Source organism: Pipistrellus hanaki (genome assembly GCF_964339955.1).
Source record: "Pipistrellus hanaki genome assembly, chromosome: 1".
Lineage (NCBI taxonomy): Eukaryota > Metazoa > Chordata > Mammalia > Chiroptera > Vespertilionidae > Pipistrellus > Pipistrellus hanaki.
Window position 1 is genome coordinate 59,892,282 of NC_140503.1, and position 26,662 is coordinate 59,918,943.

The window sequence follows — 26,662 nt, forward strand, 5'->3', positions numbered from 1 at the left end:
AACATCCATCAGCTGCCTCTTGCACACCTTCCAGTGGGGATGTGCCCACAACCAAGGTACATGCCTTTGAATGGAATCGAACCTGGGACATTTCAGTCCACAGGCCAACGCTTTATCCACTGAGTCAAACCCATCAGGGCCATTCTAGCTTTCTTTAAGATCTCTGCAACTGGGTAAGTTTCTATAATTGGAATGTGCTTTTATTTATTTATTTATTTATTTTTTTTTTTAATAAATTTTTATTGTTCATATTATTACAAATGTTCCTTTTTTCCCCCCCTCACCATTGCTCTCCTCCACCAGGTTTCCACCCCACCCTCTGCCCTTTCCCCACACCCCATTGTCCTCATCCACAGGTGCACAGTTTATGTTCAGTCTCTTCCCACGCCCCCCTCTCCCCTTTTCCCCAAGAATCATCAGTTCACTCCCCTTCCATACCTCTGATTCTATTATATTCAACAGTTACTATTGTTCATCAGATTTTTTTTTTTAATTTCCTTGGTTTGTAGATTCACTTGTTGATAGTTACGTATTTGTTGTTCATAATTTTTATCTTTGTTTACTTTCTCTTCTGAAAGAACCCCCTTCAGCAATTCATATAATTCTGGTTTGGTGGTGATGAACTCCTTTAGCTTTTTTTTATTAGTGAAGCTCTTTATCTGACCTTCGATTCTGAGTGATAGCTTTGCTGGATAGATTATCTTTGGCTGTAGGTTCTTACTACTCATCACCTTGAATATTTCTTGCCATTCCCTTCTGGCCTGCATGGTTTCTGTTGAGAAGTCAGCTGACAATCGTATAGGTGCTCCTTTATATGTAACTACCTTCTTTGCTCTTGCTTCTTTTAATATTCTCTCTTTGTCTTTTGCTCTTGGAATTTTAATTATGAGGTGTCTTGGTGTGGTCCTCTTTGGATTCCTTTTGTTTGGAGTTCTGTGCGCTTCCTGGACTTGTAAGTCTAATTCTTTCACCAGGTGGGGGAAGTTTTCTGTCACTATTTCTTTCAGTATGTTTTTGATATCTTGCTCTCTCTCATCTTCTGGGACCCCCATAATTCTGATGTTGGTTCGCTTGAAGTTGTCCCAGAGGTTTCTTACATTATTTTCAATTTTCTGGATTCTCTTGCCTTCTAGCTTCTGTGGAGGAGTGTCTTCTGGCTCTTTATGTTTCAAATCTTTGACTTGATTCTTGCGATCTTCCCTTTTGTTTTTAGGACTCTGTAAAATATGTTTTATTTCAGACAATGTATTCTTTATTTCTTGTTGTTCCCTTATCATTTCTTGATGATCTCTTTTCATATCCTCATAGGTCTTATCCATCTTTTCTAGGAAATTCTTGAAAAACCTTATAAGCGTAGATTTGAACTCTATATCCAGACGCTTTTTGTCCTCCATTTCTTTTGTTTGTGATTTATTTTGTTGTCGCATTTCGCAGTTACAGATGGGGCGAGGTTTCAGGGTGGAGCCTGCAGCTTTGGCTTCCGTCAGCCCCGCCCTATGCGGGTCCTTCAGTGCTCGCTGCCGGTACCTCTGAGAGAAAGGTGCCCTCGATTTTCGCCTGCTGCCGAACAGTCTATGTGCTCTCCCCCAATGAGCCCGGTATTGGGGTTCAGTTCAGTTTGAAGTGGAGTTGGAGGTGGCGTTCAGAGCAGTCTGGAGCCCCAGTCTCCTTCCGGCCAGGGCAATCCCGCAGCACAGCGGACCGTCCCTTCTCTGAGCTTAGTGTGCGCACCGCAGGGACCTCCTTTCGCCGCGGCTTTCCCGGGGTCCTGCCTTACAGCCCGGCTCCCTATGGCTGAGCCTGGGTCCCCGGGGTCTGGGGAACTGGGGTTCAGAGCAGTCGGGGACCCAGCACAGTTGGAGTTTTGTCTCCTTTCCGCTAGGGAACGCCTGCCAGGCACTCCGTCTCCCCCTCCTCTCTGGCTCCGTCCTCTCCGCGCACCGTGTCTCCGTACCTTGGGCTTTTCCAGCTCCTCCGCGCCTCCTTCTGGTTTTGTCCTTGCTTCTCGCTGTAGAATTTCCAGTCAGTCAACCTTCCTGTAGTTCTGGGCAATGTCCGTTTTATATTTTAGTTGTATTTTATTGAAATTGTTGTGTGCGGCTGCGGCTAGGTCTTCACCTGGGCGCAGCCATCTTGGATCCTCGGAATGTGGCTTTTAGAATAAAAACAAGAAAAAGGAACACTTTTGTCAGTGTTTCTCCATGATAAAGTGCCAGCTAATACTCCCTTTACTTTCCTCGTAGATGCACAAAAGTTATTCACTGTTATCGGTTATTATTGTTGCATAACAGCCCAATCCAAAATTAAGTAAGTCAAAGCAATCTATTATTTCTCACAATTTTGAGGGTAGGCCAAGCAGTACTTCTGCTAGTTTCATCTGGGATCTCTTACATAGTTGCATCCAGCTAAAGAATTAACTAGGCCAGAAAGTCCAGAATGGCGTCACTCACATGTCTGGTAATTGGGTGGAATATCAGCTAGGATGCCTCACTTCTCCTTCAATAGACTAGACTGGCTTCCTTACGTAACACTCTTACAGCAGTATTTCAAGAGAACAAAGGTGGAAGTTGGCAAGATCTTTTGAGACTCACATATCATTTCTGCAAAGGGGCATGCATATTGTGAGGGGAAGAAATTTTTGGCATTTAAGTAATCTATACACTCACTAAGTTAGAGCAGAATCATATCTGAGCTGCATACCCATTCCTGAAAATTACTAGGACTAAAAGAGCAATCCCAGATTACAGTGGGAAACCATCAACAGAAGATTCTATCCTCAGCCAGCAGTTTCTAAGGTTTTTATCTTGTGCTTCATGGAGTCATGGAGTCCAGGTACCCTTTAAAATTGTATGCAAAATTTTGTGTATTTTTGCATTTTTATGGAGAAAGGGGATCTGTGATTCTCCCCACCCCCGAAGGTCACTACAATCTAATTAATGATAATCCTTAGTTTGTGACATGTAACCACATATTAAGTATTGCACAGTTATTTTAAATTCTGATTTTAATTTTTTTTTCTTTTTTACGCTAAGAGGCTTTTTAGGGGAATTAGTAATGTTGTAAAATCAAGCAATAGCAGTATGTCTAAATTGCGAGAAAAAAAAAAAAGGAATAGAATCAACTTTTGGCACTTCATAATATCTGATCTTGCAAGCATAATGAAGACCACCTCGCCTTTTTATTTTTGAACCCCTACTCGATTCCTAACAGGCAATGACGAGAGTTTTAAAAGGTGAATAGCCCTGGCTGGTGTGGCTCAGTTGGTTGAGGTGTCATCCTGTGCAACAAAGGGTTTCGGATTCAATTCCCAGTCAGGGCACATACCCAGGTTTCGGGTTCAATCCCAGTCAGGGCGTGTATGGGAGGCAACTGATATTTCTCTCTTTCCCTCCTTTCCTCTCTTAAAAAACTGAATAGCCCTAGAGAGTATGGCCTGCAGATTAAAGGGTCCTGGGTTTGAAGTCAAGGGCACATACCTCAGTTGCAGACTCGATCCCCAGTCCTAGTCAAGGGTGTTTACGGGAGGCAAGCAATTGATGTGTTTTACTCACATTGATGTTTCTCTCTGTCACTTCCCCTCCCTGTACTCTCTCTAAAAATAAATGGAAAAATATCCTTGGGTGAGAAGCAACAAAAAATTTTAAGAAGTTGAATGCTCTGGCCACTGTGGTTAAGTGGTTAGAGCGTTGGCCCAATCACCAAAGGGTCGAAGTTTCGATTCCATGGGGGAAGCACCCAATCGATGTGTCTATCACATCGATGTTTTCTCTCTTTCTCTTTCCTTCCACTTTCACTCTCTCTGAAAATCAATGGAGAAAAATATCCTCAGGTGAGGATTAACAAAAAAAAGGTGAACAATGCTATGTTATAATCTGATAATTAGGTCTTTCTGAAGCTGGAATGATACTAATAAGTTTGTTCTCTGGACAGACTTGAGAAGGAGAAAGCAGAAATTGAACGCATGCGAAATCTGACTGAGGAAGAGAGGCGAGCTGAGCTCCGTGCAAATGGCAAAGTTATTACCAACAAAGCTGTGAAGGGCAAATACAAGTTCTTACAGAAGTATTATCACCGGGGTGCCTTCTTCATGGTAAGAGGGGAAAAGGGAAAATTGGGCAATAGAAATAACTCAAATAACTCAGACGCTTTGAAATCTATTTTCCCCTCAAGAATAAACTGGTTCTGGAATGTTACTTCCACTTGCCAGTGGTCAGCTTTCTCATTTGCTTTTTTAAGCCTCTGAAGAATATGAATCCAACAGAGAAAAGTATTGGTAAAAGGATTTTACAAGTTGCAGCAACTATTTTTTCTTTTAGCCCCAACTCCCAGGAGAAGGAAATGATGTGTTGGAATCGAGGAACTGAAATAGAGAGGTGGCGATCTATATAGATACTAGACTATTTATATACCAAAATCACTTAGATATTATTCATAACTGACTTTTGCATTTTGGTTATGCATAAAATAGGTTCTGCAAATAGCTTTACATGAACTCATACTTGCATGGCAACAGTTTAATTCACTTCATTCTGAGCTGACAGAAAGTTACTAAGCCTAACTAACAAAAAAAAGTGGTTAATTATCTAACCACTATGTATAATTCCATCATCTTACCAAGATCAAAATATCAACTTGTTAATCCTATATAAAGTGATTTATTCCAAATTATTTGGATTAGCATTAGATATACTTTTTTAAAACTATTTTTAGAAAGAGGATAGAAATTGGGAGCTTGAAGATGGCGACCGAACAGATGGACTTGTTCTGACCCCGGTCCCAAAACAGATAGAAGCAACATCTGAGTCGCTCAGGGAATGTTGATTAGCAGCTAAGGGGCAGCGGATCACTCTAGGAAGGTAAGGAAGTGTCCGCTGGACAATTTTTCCTGACCAAGCGGCCAGCACTCCCGACTTCTCCCGGAGCTCCGGGCTTGGCGCAAAGGCGGCGCCACCCTACCAGGAAGGGAGCAGCTTCTCTGAGGCCTGGAAAACCCACAGCCGAGGAGTCCATCGAGCACCTGTGGCGCCCTGATCGGAGCAAGCGCGTGGATTCAAGGAAGCTCTTCAACCACCCACAGAAAGGTCAGAGTTTGCGTGGTTAGGCTGAGAGTTCAGGCTGCGATAGCCCCATTGCTCCCGCGAGGCCCCGCCCCCAGAGCGGCCCTGAGCTCCACGGCCCCACCTATTGATATATTGTAGCACCAAAGCGCTGCGAGGCCCCGCCCCCAGTGGGGCCCTGAGCGCTGCGCCCCGGAGCGCCGCGAGGCCCCGCCCCCAGTGCGGCCGCGGCCCCGCCTATATTGTAGCCCAGGAGAGCTGCGAGGGCCTGCCCCCAGAGAGAAAGAAGGCCAGAGCAACCAAAGTCTGGGAGGTCAAACCAGTAACACTGACACCTAAGAGCTGAACTACAAACTGCCTTTTTTTTTTTTTTTTCTTTTTTCTTTTTCTTTATCTTTTAATTAATCAAAAATAAATGGACACAAATAACTAAGATATAGCCTACCTAAAATTAAGGACTACCTTACAAAACTGAGGTGCAGTGGAAAGCTGGGAACTGCAAGACTCTCTGATCCAAGAACCAGGCATACCAAATACAATAACAGAGGAAGTGATTGAACTCTACTGGACAATTTTATGCTAATTATACTATTCTTTATTTTATTTTCATTTTTTACATTTTTTATTTAATTTTCATTTTTTACATCTTTTACTTCAGAAACGATTTTTTTTCTTTTTTCCTTACTTGATTTTACCTTTTCAATTATTACATTTTTCAATCTCTATCTTCACTATTACTACTGCTATTTTGCAATTTTTTTTTCTTTTTCTTTTCCTCCCCAGTACCATTTTACTTCGTCTTTATTTTACATTGGGAGTAACCTTCATTCTATTTTAATCTCTACTATAGCATCATTCAACCCTATCTCAATTCGACCTTTACCCCATCACTCTCTTACTGTTTAAACTTTAACCTTTTAGTCTCCAGTTTATCCTATCCCTTTCCGGCTTTAGTTTTTCCTCTATTCTTTCTGTATACCCCCTGCTAAAGCTCTCACTATACTCATAGACCTAAGTTCCAACCCCTGATACAAGTGTATAAATATCACTCTCTGCACTATATTAACTAGTTAAAAAAAAAAAAAAAACACAAAAAAAAACGGTTCTACTTTCTATCCTTTTCTCATTGTTTGAGTGAAGGTTGATTATTGTGAATATTTGTGCTTTTCAGTGAAATTGTTATGCTTATTCCAGTGTTGTTATTGTTGCTTTGTATTTTTTTTTTAAATCCTCTGTTTTTGTTTGTTTCTTTGACTTCTGTATATCATAACCTTACTTAATAATAGTGGATATTGTATTGTAGTTTGGATTAATCTCAAAGTATTGTTACCGGCATTGGCTGGGCTCAGTGGTTGATCTATGGCAATTTTCTCCACATATATATAGTTTGTTTCCCATTTTTTTAGTTTGCTTCTTCTCTCTCTCTCTCTCTCTCTCTCTCTCTCTTTATCTCTCTCTCTTACTCTCTCTTCTTTTTCTCCCTGTTTTCTAACTTCATTTTGTCATTACTTTATTTCTTCTTTGACTTTTTTTTTTTTTAAATTTTTCTTTATTTTATTTTTACCTTCCTTCCTTCCTTCTCTCCTATACCCTAATTTGCCTATCGCTAGGGGTTACCTTTATTAGAGGTTATTAATATTGTAAATACATTCCTGTTAAGTGCCTCTCGTGTTGTACCTGGTAGTGTTGTATTTTGCACCTATAAATTAACGCAAGAGAAAGAACACCACATAACCAGACATCCTGAAAAGAGATACCATGGGAAGACAAAGAAACACCCCACAAATGAAAGAAAAGCAGGCATCACCAGAAAAGGAAGTAAACGAGCCAGAGGCAAGCAGCCTACCAGAGCAAGAGTTCAGAATAATGATTATTGGTTGGCTAAAAAGAATGGAAGAGAAATTTGACAATAACCAAGAAGAAATGAGGAAGAACCATCAGGAATTGAGGAAGAACCAAGAAGAAATGAAAAATGATATCGCTACCATGAAGAACTCAATAGAAAGCATCAAGAGTAGACTAGATGAAGCGGAAGACCGCATCAGTGAGCTAGAAGACAAGATGGAAAAAAATACCCAATTAGAGCAGCTTCTAGAAAAAAAGATTAAAAAGCAGGAGGAGAGCCTACGGGAGCTTTGGGACATTACAAAACAAAATAATATTCGAATAATAGGGGTTCCAGAAGGAAAGGAAACTGAGGTAGACGTGGAAAAAGTATTTCAAGAAATAATGACAGAAAACTTTCCTGAGATAGAGAAGAAAAAACCCACACAAATCCAAGATGCTCGCAGAGTCCCAAGCAAAATGAATCCCAGAAGACAGACGCCAAGGCACATTATAATTAAAGTGGCAAACAACAACGACAAAGTAAGAATCTTAAAAGCAGCCAGAGAGAGACAGAAAGTTACTTACAAAGGAACCCCCATCAGACTAGCAACTGATTTCTCAACAGAAACATATGAGGCCAGAAGGGAATGGGATGAAATATACAAAGTCATGCAAAGGAAGGGTTTGAATCCAAGAATACTGTACCCAGCAAGACTATCAATCAAAATTGAAGGGGAAATCAGGAGCTTCACAGACAAAAAAAGACTGAAGGAATTTATCTCCACCAAACCAGCAATGCAAGAAATGCTAAAGGGTCTACTGTAAAAATAAAGAAATAGGAATTGAAGAAGGAACATGGGTATAGAATAAAAATGCCATCAAATGAGTACCTATCAATAATAACCTTAAATGTAAATGGATTAAATGCTCCAATCAAAAGACATAGGGTAACAGATTGGATAAGAAAACAAGACCCTTACATCTGTTGCCTACAAGAAACCCACCTCAGAAAAAAAGATGCACACAGACTGAGGGTGAAGGGATGGAAAAAAGTTTTCCAGGCAAATGGAAAGGAAAGAAAAGCTGGGGTAGCAATACTTATATCTGACAAATTAGATCTCAGAGTGAAGGACATAACAAGAGATAATGAAGGCCACTTCATAATACTAAAGGGTACAATCCAACAAGAAGAAATAACCCTGGTAAATATATATGCACCCAATACAGGAGCACCCAAATACATAAAAAAACTGCTGGAGGACATTAAGGGAGAGATTAATAGCAATACAATCATAGTAGGAGATTTTAATACCCCACTGTCACCCTTCGACAAATCATCTAAACAAAAAATCAGCAAAGAAATATCAATCCTAAGCGACTCACTAGACCAGATGGAATTAATTGACATCTTTAGAACATTGCACCCCAAAGCCACAGAATATACATTCTTCTCAAGTGCACATGGGACATTCTCAAAGATAGACCACATTTTGGGACATAGGCAAAGTCTCTTCAAATTCAAGAAGATAGAAATCATATCAAGCATCTTCTCAGACCATAGTGGCATAAAACTGGAAATTAATTACAATAAAAATAATCCAAAGAAATCAAATACATGGAGACTAAACAACATGCTATTAAACAAGGACTGGGTTACCAGAGAAATCAAGGAAGAAATTAAAAACATCCTGGCAACAAATGACAATGAAAACACAACAATCCAAAATCTATGGGACACAGCAAAAGCAGTTTTGAGAGGGAAGTTCATATCCTTACAAGCCTATTGCAAAAAACTAGAAAAAATGGTAACAGATGAACTAACTCTACAACTCAAAGAGTTAGAAAAAGAGCAACAAGAAAAGCCCAGTGTAAGCAGAAGGAAGGAAATAACAAAACTCAGAGCACAGATAAATGACATAGAGACCAAAGAAACAATACATAAGATCAACAAAACCAAGAGCTGGTTCTTCGAAAGGATAAACAAGATTGATGGACCTCTAGCCAGGCTAACCAAGAAACAAAGAGAGAGGACCCAAATAAACAAAATCAGAAATGAAAGAGGTGAAATAACAACAGACCCCACCGAAATACAACAGATGGTTACAAAATACTACGAACAACTCTATTCCAACAAACTAAACAACCTGGAGGAAATGGACATATTCCTAGAAAAATACAAACTGCCAAAACTCAATCAGGAAGAATCTAAAAATCTCAATAGACCAGTGACGTGGGAAGAAATTGAAACAGTCATCAAAAAGCTTCCAGCAAACAAAAGCCCAGGGCCAGATGGCTTCACAGGAGAGTTTTACCAAACATTCAAGGAAGAACTAAAACCTATCCTCCTCAGACTATTCCAAAAAATCCAAGAGGAAGGAACACTTCCGAACTCCTTCTATGAAGCCAACATCACCCTAATACCAAAACCAGATAAAGACAACTCAATGAAAGAGAATTACAGGCCAATATCCCTCATGAACATAGATGCCAAAATCCTCAACAAAATTCTAGCAAAACGACTCCAGAAGAACATCACAAAGATCATATACCATGACCAAGTAGGATTTATTCCAGGAATGCAAGGATGGTACAATATCCACAAATCAATAAACGTGATACATCACATAAACAAATTGAAAGATAAAAATCAGAAAGAATTTATTTGGGAGGATCCAAGATGGCTGCTCGGGTATACACCTAGCCGCAGCAGCTCACAACAATTTCAAGGGAATACAACTAAAATGTAGAGTGGACATTGCCCAGAGCTACAGGTAGTCGACTGACTGAAAACTCTACAATAGGAAGGAGAGAGAAAACCAGAAGGAAAATCAGAGGAGCTGAAAAAAAGCCTAAGGTACGGAGACATGCTGCGCGCTCGCACGCACGCGCGCGCGGAGAGGTCGCAGCCGGAGAGGAGGAGAGGGCTGGGTGCTGCCTGGCGTTCCCTAGCAGGAAGGAAATAGAACCCCCAGCCTGGGCTGAACCCCCGAACCGGCAGCGCTGAGCCCCAAGATATGTGCCAGACCCTGGGGACCCAGGCTCCGGCAGGGGGAGACAATCCCGGGGGACGGCGAAATGCAGGGCCCCCGGAGTCGCGCGCACATGGCGCGCAGAGGACTGAATGTTGACTCTGATGCTGGATTACCCTAGCCGGAAGAAACAAAGCCTCCGGCGGCAGCTCTGAGCCTCAGTCCAGACCACCCCGAACTCCAGGTCTGGGCCAGTCCCTGGGGACCCAGGCTCGGGCAGGGGGAGACGGAGCTGTGAGGTGGAGTCCTGGGAGCGCGGCGAAAGGCCGAGCCCCCGGAGTCGCGCACACTGTGCGCAGAGGACAGTCTGTTGACTCTGATCCTGGACTCCCCTAGTGGGAGGGAGAAAGAAAGCTCCAGACTGGAGGAACGCCACGAGGAGCAGGAGCCCCTGCCGGACACCGGCCAGCCGGGCGCCAGCAAGGAGCCGGGCGACGGGGCCCCCAGTGGGGGGGGTGCCCCTGAGCCTTCTACTGCTGAGCGCTGGCAACGGAGCCAAGGATGGGGGCTGCTTCCTGGGCGGCGCCGACCCCGGCAACAGGCTGGAGCAGCGCGGGAGCCCGCGGAGAACAAAGGGGTGCCACAGGCCAACCTGCTGAGCTCCCAGGACAAGGAGGAAGAAACCAAAGAAGTTCTCAATGTGAAGAAATCAAGTGAGAGCAAATGATAGTAAAATTACTTAAGAAAGAATACAAAGAAGATCTTGAAAAATCAAAGACTAAGTCAGAACTCAACGCACCAGCCAACATTGCAACATAAATGCGTTTTTTTTTTTTTTTAAAAAAAAGAAAAAAAAAAGGAGAAAAAAGGGACAGAATGTTGGAACAGCGGCGACCAGGCCTAGAGTGGCCAGGCACAAGGCAGTGGCAGCTGGGCCCGGAGCAGCAGTGGCCAGGCCCCAGAGCAGCAGCAGCCAGAACAAGAGCATCAATGGCCAGCACTGGAGCAGCCAGACCTGGGGCAGTGGCAGCCAGGCCTGAGGCAGAGGCGGCCAAGCCCAGGGTGGCCAGTCCAGGAACACCCAGACACGGAGTGGCTGGGCCCGGAGAAGCCCGGTCCAGAGCAGCCGGGTTGGGAGCAGCCAGGCCCAGAACAGCAGTAGCCAAGCACGGAGCATCCAGGCTGGGAGCGGCCAGGCTCGGAGCAGCCGGGTCGGGTGTGGCCAGGCCCGGAGCAGCGGCGGCCAGGCTGGGAGCGGCCAGGCCCGGAGCAGCTGGGTCTGGTGTGGCCAGGCCTGGAGCAGCGGCTGCCAGGCTAGGAGCGGCCAGGCCCGGAGCAGCAGCTGCCAGGCTGGGAGCAGCCAGGTCCGGAGCAGCCGGGTCTGGTGTGGCCAGGCCCAGAGCAGCGGCTGCCAGGCTGGGAGCGGCCAGGCCCAGAGCAACAGCTGCCAGGCTGGGAGCGGCCAGGCCCGGAGCAGCTGGGTCTGGTGCGGCCAGGCCCGGAGCAGCGACTGCCAGGCTGGGAGCGGCCAGGCCCGGAGCAGCCGGGTCTGGTGCGGCCAGGCCCGGAGCAGCAGCTGCCAGGCTGGGAGCTGCCAGGCCCGGAGCAGCCGGGTCTGGTGCGGCCAGGCCAGGAGCAGCTGCTGCCAGGCTGGGAGCGGCCAGGTCCGGAGCAGCGGCTGCCAGGCTGGGAGCTGCCAGGCCCGGAGCAGCCGGGTCTGGTGCGGCCAGGCCAGGAGCAGTGGCTGCCAGGCTGGGAGCGGCCAGGCCCGGAGCAGCGGCTGCCAGGCTGGGAGCGGCCAGGCCCGGAGCAGCCGGGTCTGGTGCGGCCAGGCCCGGAGCAGTGGCTGCCAGGCTGGGAGTGGCCAGGCCCGGAGAAGCGGCTGCCAGGCTGGGAGCGGCCAGGCCCGGAGCAGCCGGGTCTGGTGCAGCTAGGCCAGGAGCAGCGGCAGCCAGGCTGGGAGCGGCCAGGCCCGGAGCAGCGGCTGCCAGGCTGGGAGCGGCCAGGCCCGGAGCAGCCGGGTCTGGTGCGGCCAGGCCCGGAGCAGCGGCTGCCAGGCTGGGAGCGGCCAGGCCCAGAGCAGCCGGGTCTGGTGTGGCCAGGCCCGGAGCAGCGGCTGCCAGGCTGGGAGCGGCCAGGCCCGGAGCAGCCGGGTCTGGTGTGGCCAGGCCAGGAGCAGCGGCTGCCAGGCTGGGAGCGGCCAGGCCAGGAGCAGCAGCTGCCAGGCTGGGAGCGGCCAGGCCCGGAGCAGCCGGGTCTGGTGCGGCCAGGCCAGGAGCAGCGGCTGCCAGGCTGGGAGCGGCCAGGCCCGGAGCAGCAGCTGCCAGGCTGGGAGCGGCCAGGCCCGGAGCAGCCGGGTCTGGTGCGGCCAGGCCAGGAGCAGTGGCTGCCAGGCTGGGAGCAGCTAGGCCCGGAGCAGCGGCTGACAGGCTGGGAGCGGCCAGGCCCGGAGCGGCCGGGACCGGAGCAACCGGTCCCAGAGCAGCCGGGTCGGGTGCGGCCAGGCCTGTAGCAGCAACAGCCAAGTCCAGAGCAACTAGGTCGGGAGCGGCAGTGACCAGACCCGGAGCAGCTGGTTGTGGAACGAACCAGAGCAACAGAGGCCAGGCCCGGAGCAGCCAGGCCCGAAACAGCTTGCTCCTCGCCTGTACCTGCCCACGGCTGCCTCTCAGACATGGCTGGAAACTTTTGCGGGAACTTGAGGGTCTGCTGAATCAAGTGATGAAGTCTTAGATCTGGATGTGTTGAGTTAGTATAGCGCTGGGGTGTTGATCTGTGAGTGCCTTGGGTGGGGCCTGGATGAGGCTGGTTGACCTATTTGAAAATGTCTTTTGTGTGAAGTGTATCATTGGGCATGTGGAGGTATTATTGATATGAGAAAATGCTAAGTAACAGATTTACTATCTGAAAAGGGATTTACTATCGGGGAAAGGGAGGGAGGAAGAGACTGAACATAAACTGTGCACCTAAGGATGAGGACAATGGGGGATGGGGAGGGGGCAGAGGGTAGGGTGGGAACCTGGTGGAGGGAGGAAGAAATGAGGATCCTTTGTAATAATATGAACAATAAAGATTGATTTAAAAAAATAAAAAATAAAAAAATAAAAAAATAAAAAAAAAAAAAAAAAATAAAAAAAAAAAGAAAGATAAAAATCATATAGTCATATCAATTGACGCAGAAAAAGCATTTGACAAAATCCAACACCCTTTCCTGTTAAAAACTCTTAAAAAGGTGGGAGTACAAGGATCATACCTCAACATAATAAAAGCTATATATGATAAACCCACAGCCAACATTATACTCAATGGGCAAAAACTAAAACCATTCCCTCTAAGAACAGGAACAAGACAGGGATGCCCCCTCTCGCCACTCCTGTTTGACATAGTTCTAGAAGTACTAGCCATTGCAATTAGACAAGAGGAGGAAATAAAAGGCATCCAAATTGGAAAAGAAGAAGTAAAGTTATCCTTATTTGCAGATGACATGATATTGTACATAAAAAACCCAAAAGACTCCATTAAAAAACTAATTGACTTAATAAATGAATTTGGCAACGTAGCAGGATATAAAATTAATGCCAAGAAATCCATGGCATTTCTATACACCAACAGTGAAACTACAGAAACAGAGGCTAAAAAAGCAATTCCATTCACCATCGCACCAAAAAAATTAAGATACCTAGGAATAAATTTAACTAAAGAAATAAAGGACCTATTTGCGGAAAACTACACGACACTGAAAAAAGAGATAGAGGAAGATGTAAGGAGATGGAAGAACATACCATGTTCATGGATTGGTAGAATCAAATCATCAAAATGTCCATACTTCCTAAAGCAATCTATAGGTTCAATGCACTCCCCATTAAAATACCAACGACACATTTCACTGACCTAGAAAGAACTCTCCAAAAGTTCATTTGGAACAATAAAAGACCCCGAATAGCCACAGCAATTCTGAGAAAGAAGAGTAAAGTAGGAGGGATCTCAATACCAGACTTCAAACTATACTACAAAGCCACTGTTCTCAAAACAGCCTGGTACTGGCACAAGAACAGACAAATAGATCAATGGAATAGAATTGAGAACCCAGATATCAACCCAAATCACTATGCTCAATTAATATTTGACAAAGGAGGCACGAATATACAATGGAGTCAAGACAGTCTCTTCAATAAATGGTATTGGGAAAATTGGACAGACACATGCAAAAGAATGAAACTAGATCACCAACTTACACCATACACAAAAATAAACTCAAAATGGATACAGGACTTAAACATCAGACGGGAAACCATAAAAATACTAGAAGCATCCACAGGTAGCAAAATCTCAGACGTATGCCGAAAGAACTTCTTCACTGATACTGCCCCTAGGGCAATGGAAGCTAAAGAGAAAATAAACAAATGGGACTACTTCAAAATAAAAAGCTTTTTTTACAGCAAAAGAAACCATCAATAAAACAACAAGAAAGCCCACGGTGTGGGAGATCATATTTGCAAATATTACCACTGATAAAGGTTTAATCTCCAACATTTACAGACAGCTTATACAACTAAATAAAAGGAAGATGAATGATCCAATTAAAAAATGGGCAATGGACCTAAACAGAATATTTTCAAAAGAAGACAGAAGGAAGGCCAAAAGGCACATGAAAACATGCTCAAAGTCACTAATTATCCGAGAGGTGCAAATCAAAACAACAATGCGGTACCATCTCACACCTGTCAGAATGGCCAACATCAACAAATCAACAAACGACAAGTGTTGGCGAGGTTGCGGAGAAAAAGGAACCCTCGTGCACTGCTGGTGGGAATGCAGACTGGTGCAACCACTGTGGAGAACAGTGTGGAGTTTCCTCAAAAAACTGAAAATGGAACTCCCATTTGACCCAGTAATCCCACTTCTAGGAATATATCCCAAGAAACTAGAAACACCAATCAGAAAGGATATATGCACCCCTATGTTCATAGCAGCACAATCTACAATAGCCAGAATTTGGAAACAGCCTAGGTGCCCGTCAGCAGATGATTGGATCCAAAAACTATGGTACATCTACACAATGGAATACTATGCTGCCATAAAGAAGAAGGAATTCTCATCATTTGCAGCAACCTGGATGGAATTGGAGAGCATCATGCTGAGTGAAATAAGCCAATCAACGAAAGAGAAACACCACATGACCTCACACATCGGTGGATGATAAAGATCTTTATAAACTGATGAACCAAGAGACAGATATAGAGAAAGTAAAGCAACAGGCAGACTGTCAAATTACAGTGGGGAGGGTAGGGATATCAGGGGGAGATAATAGATCAACCGAAGGACTTGTATAAATGCATATAAGTACAACCAATGGACATAAAACTATGGGGAGGGAGGGGATGTGTGGGAGGGAGGGAGGGGGGCAATAAAAAAAAATCAAGAAAATATGTAAAAAATAAATAAATAAATAAATAAATAAATAAATAAAAGAAAGAAAGAAAGAAAGAAAGAGGATAGAAATTATTTTGTATCTACAAAAAATTCAGAATCGGAGATTTGAAAGGCTTGTTAACAGAGTTAGTCATGAGTGAATGAATATAGTTGGGAGAATATACCAACCTTCAGTAAATGTCTACACTTAGGAAGAAAAAGACAACATGAGGGGGAAAAGGAATGTCATATCAAGATGTAAGCTCTTGAAGGTTTTATCCCTCCTGCTTTCTTTGTACCCCTCATCATAGTTTAATAAATTTGTCGTTTGAATGTATGGGAAATAAAACCACAAGATTGAAAACTCTTTTCTACAGGATGAGGATGAAGAAGTATACAAGAGAGATTTCAGCGCACCTACCCTGGAAGATCATTTCAACAAAACAATTCTTCCCAAAGTCATGCAGGTATGGGGTACCTTAACATGAGAGAAAAGTAATATTGAGGGCTGGGACATGTTTGTTAGTATAACTCATCTCCTATCCTTCCCTCAGGTCAAGAACTTTGGGCGCTCTGGTCGTACCAAGTATACCCACCTTGTGGATCAGGACACCACCTCCTTTGATTCAGCATGGGGCCAAGAGAGTGCCCAGAACACAAAGTTCTTTAAACAAAAGGCAGCTGGGGTACGAGATGTATTTGAACGGCCATCTGCCAAGAAGCGAAAAACTACTTAAAGGTCAACTACTTATCTTCAGCTGTGGGACACAAGGGCAAGTCTCAGTGTCTGGTCCTTTGCTTTCACTATTATTTACATGGGCTGTGTATCCAGCCTGTTGGCCCTACTGCCATACTTGTGACACTGGGGAACCCAGTTTTGGAAGGTGCTTTGTGCGGTTTGGACTCATGCTGAGAAACCCACATAACAGCACTATCCAGGTAGGATTACCCCCACTTAAAATTATTTCTGAGAAATCGTCGTTTTCATCATTGCTCTGGCTTCCCAAATTTACTTGGGACTGTTTCAAGTTTTTCCCCAGCCCCATAGCTTGGGTCAGAAATATAGTCATGCAAATGGACAGTGCATCACTTCTACCTTACAGGAAACCTGAGCTCATTGAAACCTGATTTACCATTTTGGCTCGAGTCAATTTTTCTAGGTGAATGTACTTTTTAAATCCATTTATCTACATATCAATAAATAAAAGAATCACATGACTTTTTGAGCTTCATATTGGAAAATAATGTGCAGGCTATTAAGCATCTATCTGTTAACTAAAATAAAGTCAGGAAATTGTGAGGCAAACGATGTTTCACACTTTCTTAGTGACACCCAGTTTATTGTGAGCAAATACATAGATGGTTGTCCTTGCCTTCTTATGTTTATAGAACAAAAGTTGACCCATAAAATGGGGGCTCCCAAGTCCCTACCAGTATCTTCTTTGCCCAGGTCATATATCAAAGAGGACACAGTGCTGAGTTAGTGTAGTGACATTGTGCTCAAGTTAAATTCATGATTTTCCCACTTAACACTTACTACATAACTACCAAGTACATGAGAGCATAAGGAGTTCTAGTGATTATCAGAAATGACATTTAACCAGCAGGAAGGCTACTTCTCAATTGCATGAAAAAATAAGGCGGCCTAGGTTTGTTCACATCCTTTAAATGTCCCTTTAGGAAATCCCTCATAAATCCTTAAAAAGTCCTAGAATAAAATTACAAATGCAGCCCTGGCCAGTGTGGTTCAGTTGGTTGGGTGTCACTGAACACCATCACAGAAGATCCCTGGTTCCATTCCTAGTCAGGGCCTGGGTTGCAGGCTAGACACGCCCCCCACCCTCCCGCAATAGGGGTGTGTGCAGGAGGCAACCAATCAATGACTTTCTCATTGATGTTTTTATGTCTCCCTCTCCCTTCCTCTCTGAAATCAATTAAAAAAAAAAAAAATGATGAATAACTCACTGTTGTGTCAGAGGGGAATACAATCTTAGAATTATCCTACAGCCAAAATGAGGATAAACTTGAAATTCTTTTGGGAATGTGTTTATAGCTGCAGTTGGTTGAAGTGTTATCCCAAAGGTCGAGGGTTCATTTCCTATTCAGGGCACATCGGGTTGTGGGTTCATACAGGAATCAATCGGTCGCTGTTTCTCTCCCGCTCCCTTCCTCTCTCTAAAATCAATTAAAAATAATACAAAAATAAAAGAGAGCTAGTCTGATGAATGAGCCTGTCCTGCCATCTAGCATGTGCATGTGAACATGAGATACTCTTCTACAATGATCCTTCACATAGGTTCCTTAAGGGGAGAGGGCAAAAATCACTTAAATTCAGTTATACTCCAACATATAAATTTTTCATTTGATCCAAAATGATAAAAATGCACAAAAAAATAGACAACTTTATTGCAATAAGTTAATCCAGTGGATAGGTCTGAGAAAGCACAAATCAGTTGGTTAGGGCAATAAGAGCCTCTACCACGTTGCCCATGTGTTCCCTCAAGCTCCGCTCTGCTGCTGCTCTTGAGATCTCCATCTCTGTCATCTGCAGGAAAAGGATCAAGGATATTACCTCTCTGGCATTAATGTGCCACCAAAACATACTACTTGTTTCAAGAAACAATCCAAACTAGGCAAAGTAACCTCCGCTGCCCATTCATTAGTTCGGCATCACTACTCACTATCAGCTCCAGATCTTCCTTCTTGATGGTGACTTTTGCCAGTTCCTTCTCCCTACAAATATTCATGTGCATTAGTCCTCTATCTCCACCATAAACTCCCATGAAGGACATTCCCTGTTGTACCATACAATAAATGACTCTTGATAAACAGTCCAGTCCTCTTAACATTACCCCCCTTCCCAGGAGACTTTGGGGCAGGCAGCAGATGTTGCCAGGAGGCCTTTCCATCTACCAACAAAAGAGTAAAGTTTTAAACTTTATCTCTGAGGGAATTGGTGATAGAATTGAAGAACGGGGCAAGTTACAAGGCTTTTCATGGTTTTTCTTTCTGCTGGGGGAAGGAGGGACTCCAGGGCTGGCTGAGTACCGAAGACTTACCGCTCTTGTTTGGCTTTCTGCTCCCGGGAACGTCTGTCTCCAATCACGGACATGGCCTACAGGAAAGACAAACCTAGTTACTGCTCTGCTACTCACAAATCCTAATATAAAAATCCATTAACATCCGAGGCAGGGGTATTATTCACGAGAGCGAGTGTATCAGGAGGCCTATTTAATTCAATTCTGAGCTCCCGAAGCCCACTTTTAACCCAGTCACCAGCAAGCTCCTTTTCGCAAGCCGCGGGTCTAGTGACGGCTCGGCTTCCCTCCCGCCGTGGGCATCGTGCCCGGGTCCCAGAGCGGGGCTTCCAGGTACTCCGTCGGGGCCCCCTCCGCTCCCGGCCGCCTCACCGTCTCCAGGTTGGAACTCTGGATCTCCTTCTCCTCCGCGTAGTCGGTGACCCTCTCCAGGTCCGCCGCGCCACTGTCATGCTTCCGTGGCTTCTCGGGAGGCCGCTCGGGGCCGCTGGTCTCCGTCTCCAACTCCAGCTCCACATCCCCCTCGGTCGCCATGTCGATCCCACCGCGCCGCCGCCGCAGGCTCCGCCCCGCCACACGACTTCCGGTGACGCCCACAACATCCCCCGGGGTGGGGGGAGGAGGAGGCGGGCAGTCCCGGGGCCACGCCTTCATTCATGCTCTGGTTCTAGAAGCTTCGGCGAGGAGGGAGCTTCGCTCGGCCGACTTTCTTCTGGGCTTGTATTGTTTTCTGCAAAGCATTTCCCAGACCTACCCCACCCCTCACCCCCCCGCACATCCTTCCCCCTCGTTACCTAGCCCCTCCAGCACCCTCCCGCGGCGCGCACACTCTCAGGGAATTCTGTTCCAGCTGCATTGAGGTCGTCTAATCCTAAACCAATTAAGGATGCTAATCCACTGGAGGCCACAGAGGCACACTGCTCTCTCATCTAGGAAGGACAGCCGGAGAGGCCTAAGGACCCATGTAAGGAAGTAGTTTCACTGGGACCTTTGCATTCGCCCCATCCTGGAGGCCGCTGTTCTTTTCCTGATGTTCCTCCCCTCCTGTTTTAGACTGGGTGGCCAGCCCGGCAGAGAGGCAGTCCAATGGGCTGAGGACAAAAGAGAGCTGCTATTTTCTCCTCCGCCTTCCATCTGCCATAAGGATGGCGGGTGCAAAGGCCATCACGGGCCCCAGCACCTCCCTCCGCCTGGCACAGCAACGCAGTGAAGACGGCAATGTCAGAGTGAATCCTCCCTTCTATCAGGTGAGAAGGTGCTTGAGCAGAGGCTTGAAAGCTTCCTAGACAAGAGCTATCTTGAAAAGCGGAAGGGAATAGTGGCTAAAGCTGGGAAAGAAAGCCCAGGGGAGCCCATAAAGATGATAGGCCTTCCTTCCCCTGAGGCCTTCTGCTTCTTTGTAAGATACTGGTCATTAATCCTCTCTATTCCCAGGTTCCCTGTATCAGATGTTTAAGTCTGGGGAAAGGTTAGAGACCAGGAGAGACTTAGGCTTTTAGGAAGGTCTGCTCAGGCCTGCCCATAGTAAGATTTTAGGATGAAAGCTCTAGTTGATGTCAATGGAAGTCAATCCCAAATAGCTTGGAAGAAAAAGGGCAAATTTTGGAATTCAGCCTTAGTTTAAACTCACACATGCATTAATGTAAAACCCTGGCCGTGCATCTGCTCTATCCCTAGGTGTCCTGCTGTGGGCCTGTTCCCGGTACCTGCTACTGCCATACTAGGTGGCCTCATCTCACAGAGTCCACTTGTAGCCGCCTATCCTACACAATCCTCCATGTAGGGGCCTCAGCAGTCTGCTGCCTGCTGCTGTCAAGAACAGTTGTGGAGAGGGTCTGGGGCAAGGCTAATGGCGTAAGTGTGAGGGGATAGGGTTGCACTGACAAGATTCAGATTGGGGGCTGGGGACAAATGAGTGAATACCCATGAGAATTAGGTACCTCTCTATGCATGATGACCTGCCTTCCTTCCAGATCCAGATGCCCTCAGGATTTTGTGCCCATCTGTTTGGCCACTCTCACTGCCCAGTGCTCAGTGGCTCTGGGGCTGTGTACCGAATCTGTGCAGGAACTGCCACCTTCCACCTGCTGCAGGCTGTGCTGCTGGTCCACCTGCACTCGCCTACCAGCCGTCGAGCACAGCTGCATAATAGGTTTGTGTGTACTCTTTGGGTGGGGAGGGAAGTAGACATAAGCTTAAAGGAAATTCCAAGATGAAATAATAGCACTGTAAAAAGACAGAAAACAGGTAGTTTTTTATTTTTTAAAGATTTTTAAAAATTGATTTTGAGAGGGAGGGATGGGAGAGGGAAAGAGACATCGATTTGTTATTCCGTTTATTAATGCATTCACTGGTTGATTCTTGTATGTGCCCTGACCTAGTATGGAACCCACAACCTTGGCATAATGGGATGACGCTCTAACCAACTAAGCTACCTGGCTGGGGCCTGAACTTCGTTTCTAAAATGGAGGTGACAGTGGGATTATCTGCAAGCCCTATGTCAATAGTAAAATGTGTCCAAATGTTATTTAGGTGTCTGAGAGAATTTGGAATAGGCTGCAATGGGCCTGCTACCAACCGCTCACACGACTCCTTTTCTATATTTAGCTGTCTTTTCTCTCCCCTTTCCTAGTTTTGCTTTCTTTTTTGCCTTCCTCGATAGGCACTCTGTCCACTCTCCTATGCCTTTTCTTTTGAATCTGTTTTTCTTCCCCTGCAAACCAGCTTCTGGCTCCTCAAGCTGCTGTTCCTGCTAGGTCTCTGTGCTGTTGCCTTCTGCATCCCTGATGAGCATCTTTTCCCAGGTACCTTCCATTTCATATCCTGATCAATAGGTTAAAAGATTTTCTGAGAAAAAGAGGGTAGGAAGAAGACCAGGAGTAATAATATGAGCAACTACATTTTCCCACTGGTGCAGCCTGGCATTACATTGGCATCTGTGGAGGCTTCGCATTCATCTTGTTGCAGTTGGTGCTTATCACAGCCTTCGCCCATTCCTGGAATAAGAACTGGTAAGGAGCACATAACCCTAAAGGCTCTTCCTGGGAATGTTGTCTAACATTAGCCGACCCAGTGTGGTTGAACCAAGGATGTGACAGGCCCATGGTCCCAAAACTTCTGAACAAAAAAAGCTCAGGAATCTGGTAAGTCTGTGGGCCAATTGGGATGGGTAACCACACCAGTCTTCCGGGAGAGGGGAATAGTTGGTAATGTAATAAAATTTAAAAAAAGCGTTGGAGCCCGAAGCCACTGCCCACCTCCACCCTTAGGCAGACAGGTGCATTCCAAGACTGCCGCTGGTTCCTAGCCATGCTGCTGGCCACCCTAGGATTCTACAGCGTGGCAGGCGTGGCGGCAGTGTTCCTGTTCCACCACTACACGCACCCAGTTGGCTGCCTGCTCAACAAGATGCTGCTCAGTCTGCACCTTTGTTTCTGTGGCCTCCTCTCCGTCCTCTCCATCGCTCCCTGCATCCGCCTCAGTGGGTACATGCCTTGCAACATTCCAGATTTGGGGGACCATTAGTATAGCAAATTTCATTAGTTTCCCTAGATATCAACTCTGCTTCTCCCAAAGGGTGGGGAAACAGAAGTGTGGTTGGGGGTAGAAATTACTACCCTGTAGACTAAAGCAATGACCCCCATTACACCCAGAGCAACCCCGCTCTGGACTTCTACAAGCCTCTATCATCAGCTGTTATATCATGTACCTGACCTTCTCTGCACTGTCCAGCCGACCTCCAGAGAGAGGTAAGGACAGGACCTGGTCTCCGCAGGCTAAACCTTATTTTTGCTCCTGCCAAATACTTAGTTTTGTTCTTACCACTTTTCTTCTACCCTTCTCAGTAATTCTTCAAGGACAGAATCACACACTGTGTCTGCCTGGCCTGAGTAAAATGGAACCCCAAACACCAGATACTTCTCTGGCAGTGCTGAGTGCTGGCATCATGTATGCTTGTGTGCTTTTTGCTTGGTGCGTAAAAGTGTCAAGGGAAGAGGTATGAGAGAAGGAAAAATGCCCAGGACAGGGAGGGATGGTCAGATTGTCTGGGACCGTGTTTATTTAAACTTTAAAACATGACAGGAGGGAGGCTCCCCATGGACAGAAACAGTTTCTAAGAATAGCACTTGTCAGATGATCTGTGTAAGAAAAAGGGAGCAAGGGAAGTATGAGAATTAAAAATACATGTCCATCAACTCATGAGGAACCTATTTTCCAAACTTTTAGACTTTGCGAAGTGCACGCAATTGATTGGAAATTGTTTTTTGTGAACAATTTAAAGTTGTTGCAAGCTCTTGTTGGCTACTTTGAGGATTTTGCACCAAAAGAGCTTGAAGAGCTTCTTGATCAAAATTGGACACACGGCCTCTACCACTCTTGTCATCTAACGAAAAATTTTCCTCGCGAAATTTCTCAAACCAACGCTGGCATTTTCTGGTGCTAACTGCATCTTGACCAAGAGCACTACAGATGTTTTTTGTAGCCTCACTTGCTTTTCTTCCTAATTGGAACTCGTAAAGCATGCAGTGCCGAATATGCTCTTCATCCGCCATCTTCTTAGCCCTAGTTCTGCAACAAAAACCAAACCAAACACAAACTTTTTCAAGCAAAACTTGTTAATTGCACTTCACACGTTCTGTAGATACCACGTGTTTGAAGGTTATGTCAATACAAGTCAACGCCAAGCAAGATTTTAAACGAATGTTTAAAAACGACATTAATTATTACTAGACTTTAATTATTAGGGAACGACATTAATTATTACTAGTTACCTCATTTATGCTGAAGGCAATACTATGTCTGAATTGGAAAAAGTGCCTAAATATACCCTTAATGGCCTAGTCATTTACCTGACTCGCTAGAGCTACCATTACATCTTCACCCCAACTCAAGAGCTAACTCCTAAGTCAACAGCTCAGGAAGCACTGAGATCAGTGGTTCAGGGAAAGATGAACAGAGACTGAAGGCATACTTGGCTCTGCTCTTGGAGATAAAAAGAAACATAAGCAGTTCAGCCCTGGGCACAGGGATATAAGAAGCCCAGAACCCCAGAACAAACCAGAGCACAGGAAGAAAGGAACAGAGAGACTACCCCAGCTTTTAATCCTGATCTTGAGGTCAAAGGAAGTGGGAAGACAAAAACCACCCTCATTCCACGAGGACTGAAAGAAGAGAATGTGAACACCTGAAAGCAGCTGGCTGTGGGAAGTAGGTGAGCAGCAGGATGTTTGGGCCAACTTTCAAGCAGGCAAACAAATGGAGAAAGAATAAGGAAGAGGGGCATAAACTTAGGTCTTGGAGCCTTCCTTCTTAAGCCCTCAACTCCATCCTTGGGATGGTGTTAAGGTCTAGGTGGAAGACAAAAATTACAGAAAAGAAGTCCCTATGGATTCCTCTACCACATACCCAGAGTACTTGTCAGCTTATTGTCGAATAATAAAGGATTTTTCTGTGATGTTTTACTCAGGCTACATATCCACAACCTTTTAGGGTCTAACATTCTCTCCCCTTTTCCTGGGAAAGGACAGCCATTCCTCCATCCCCATCCCCCCAAATCCCCAGTCAAACCAGTCGCTCAAGGAATTACAAAGCTACTTTTAATACTTTGGGGTGAGCCCCACAGGAATAAAAAAACACTGGGAAGTGGTAACCCTCTCACCCCCAGGCGTGGCCCAGGGGGAGAGAGGCTACCTGAGGGGAAGGAAGCACAAAAGGGGCCCGCTGCAGACTCGGGGCAAAGGGAATGCCATCGGTGCTGGGACCTGTGAGCACTACAGGAGGAAACGCGAGCGTGGTGGGACTGGCTCCAGGCACACAGGCGAAGGGCAAGAAGGTTGGACACGAAGCCACAAAGCTACTTGGGTTCCTCCTTCTTCTCGTTTGCCTTTTTCTGCTTCTGCTGCATGATCTCCGAGTCCCTAGGGGTAGAGATGATGGGGCACTGGGAGGTACCAGAGGGCAAAAGGGACAAGATGCAGGGGGATGTAGGGCACAAAGGATAAGATGGAAGTGGATGGGACAAAACTTCAGCGTGTGGCTGCTGTATTCCCACAGGAGAATACAAGGAAGAGAGCTGAGGCTCAAAAAAAAAGGCGATCAGTCTCTTATCTGGCCTTTGCCCAAAGGGTCAGAAGTCTGGCCACACAAGGCTATTCTGTGCTGAGCACCACACCCAGCTACACTAGTGAGAAGGTTGGGAGAAGGGAGGAGAAACGCACTGCAAGGAGGGCCCAAAGTACAGGGCTGTCATAACCACTAGAGCATTTGAAACGTGAAGCTCCCTGCCCTTGCCCTTAAGGTCAGACCCAGGGGTGCTCAGAGACCAGATTTAGGGCAGGCCCCCGCCCCAGTGCCTTCCTGTAAAGCAGCGAGCTAAGGATCTGGAGCGTGGGGAGGAAATAAAGCCCTAGAGGAAGCAATGCACTCTGCCCCTCGCGACTACTTCAGATGTCAGCCCTGAGGTAGCTGTTTCTGGTCCAACCCAAGTCCTCGCCCCACCAGCGTCCCTCCCCTCCCAGGGGCTACCTCTGCTTGCGGGCGGCAGCAGAAAGCCCGTCATCTCGGCGCTTCCCTTTACCCGAGTCGCTCTGCTTTTTCATGTTCTTCTGGCGGGCGAGCTCGCGCTGGTTACCGCCTAAAGAAAAAAGGTGAACGGTGAGCCGCGGGGGCCTTCCCGGCCACACACCGACGACTCTCCAACCTCCCCCGGTCACCGTGGGGGTCCAAGACCTCATCCCCCGGGTCCCGACACCGGCCCAGGCCGGGGCTGAGGCTGATGGGGGGCGGGGTGGGGCGAAGGGGGCCGAGCTGCCACGGGGCAGGGCAAACTGCAGTGGAGAAAAGACCGTCCCGAGGGGCCCGCGGGAGGCGTGTTTGGAGGTTCGGGGCGGCGTGAGCTCCCAGACCGGAGGTGGGGCGGGGGGGTGTGAACGGTCCGGGTCCCTGTGGGGGCTGGGCTGAGACTTGGAGTAAGGGGCTCTGGGCCTCCCCCAGACTCAGGGCTTCTCCCCACGCCGCGGGAGGTCCGGGAGGCCCTGGGCCGGACCCGTGCGGGCGGGCGGGCGGGGGGGCGGGTGTTTCCCCAGAAGTGGCGGTGGGCAAGGGCCGGGCTCCGGGCTCCGAGGGTGAGGGTCGCTAAGGGCGCTCCCGGAAGGGGCCTCGCTGGGGGACCCAGGAGGAGGCCCGCGCCGGCACTCGGCGGCGCCGCTCGGGGTGGACACAGGGAAAAGGGCCAGAGGAGAGGGGCACAGCGCTCACGGGTCATGGCGACGGCAGCGGCTCCGACCTGCCTCCGTTGCGTCCCTTCGTTCGCTCCGACGTTGCAGGCCCCGCCCCTTTCTCGCGGCGTAACGGAGCCGTTCTTTCCGCCCCGCCCCTTGGCGCCCGGCGCCGGCTTCCATTGGGCAGGAGGAAGCACGTGGGGCCGCGGGCCACGCTAGAGCCTGGGCCGGGGCGGGGAAGTTCGCTGGCCCCGCGCGCGGGGGGCGGGGCTTCCGAGCGGGGCGGGCGGGAGAAAGTAGGCCGGTCACGAGGGCGGGTGGGCGGGGTGTGGCGAGGGGCGCGGCTGGCGATGTGGCGCTTCCGCGGGCTGGAGCACGTGAAGTGGCAGTGACCTCATGCGGGGACGGCTCGGGACAGCGACCATCTCTCCCGGAGGGAATGGTGGGGGCTGTAGGACAGGGGGCTGGAGGGACGGAAGCGAAAAGGTCCCGCCGGTTCTCTTATCAGATCCTTGAGTTAGAATCCCCCCACCGCCTAGTTAGCCACTTGCGTTGCCCACCTGTGTAAATTCGTTCACAAACCGCAGCTTCAGAGACCCCATTCCAACCACATTGTCCCGCCACCCCACACCCCTCTAATTCAGGAATTCGCTGCCACGCCCGTAGGTCCTCAAGCTTTGGTCTTGTCCATCTCCCCGCAGAAACGTGAACTGGGAAGATGCGATGGCTTAGAAGCATTGGAGGACGCCCAAAATCAGACTGTGGAGTTGGATACGGGACCAAGAGATTGGAAAATTTACATTTGTCCGTTTTCTCGCTGCACTGTCTCCACCGGCCACACACGGTGTTTAGCAGGCAGTTGAATGGGGCGTGAAGCTTCCGTTTCCCACTAAACTATTCTCATTCCTAGCTCCATACATCTACAAAACTCCCCACCGGCCCTGGGGAATTGTTTGCAAAAAGGAGAAATGGCCGAAACCGGTTTGGCTCAGCGGTAGAGCGTCGGCCTGCGGACTGAAGGGTCCCAGGTTGGATTCCCGTCAAGGGCATGTATAGTGGTTGCGGGCATATCCTAGATAGGGGGTATGCTGGGGGCAGTAGTCAAATGTTTCTCTCTCATTGATGTTTCTAGCTCTCTA

The 26,662-nt window shown here is 47.1% G+C and overlaps 3 protein-coding genes across 3 annotated transcripts; 2 read left to right on the forward strand and 1 right to left on the reverse strand.

Annotated features, from left to right (window-relative positions):
• The first annotated feature begins 3,873 nt into the window (after positions 1-3,873).
• On the forward strand, positions 3,874-16,485 carry LOC311632518 (microfibrillar-associated protein 1A-like). Its single transcript, XM_084904119.1, has 3 exons — positions 3,874-4,090; positions 15,643-15,732; positions 15,820-16,485. The coding sequence occupies exons 1-3, from the start codon at positions 3,962-3,964 to the stop codon at positions 16,000-16,002; spliced, it is 402 nt and encodes a 133-aa protein (XP_084760245.1). The 5' UTR covers positions 3,874-3,961; the 3' UTR covers positions 16,003-16,485.
• Positions 16,486-17,647: 1,162 nt separating this feature from the next.
• LOC311632533 (huntingtin-interacting protein K-like) lies at positions 17,648-18,957 on the reverse strand (the record flags this gene model as incomplete). The annotated part of the gene is made up of 4 exons (XM_084904153.1): positions 17,648-17,810; positions 17,947-17,998; positions 18,325-18,380; positions 18,676-18,957. 4 exons carry the CDS (start codon positions 18,955-18,957, stop codon positions 17,715-17,717), a joined length of 486 nt encoding a protein of 161 aa, XP_084760279.1. The 3' UTR covers positions 17,648-17,714.
• A 462-nt stretch (positions 18,958-19,419) lies between these two features.
• Positions 19,420-22,056, forward strand: LOC311632574 (serine incorporator 4-like; the record flags this gene model as incomplete). The annotated part of the gene is made up of 7 exons (XM_084904256.1): positions 19,420-19,550; positions 19,981-20,157; positions 20,277-20,455; positions 21,028-21,107; positions 21,221-21,314; positions 21,573-21,788; positions 21,957-22,056. Exons 1-7 carry the CDS (start codon positions 19,449-19,451, stop codon positions 22,054-22,056), a joined length of 948 nt encoding a protein of 315 aa, XP_084760382.1. The 5' UTR covers positions 19,420-19,448.
• Between the last annotated feature and the right edge of the window lie 4,606 nt (positions 22,057-26,662).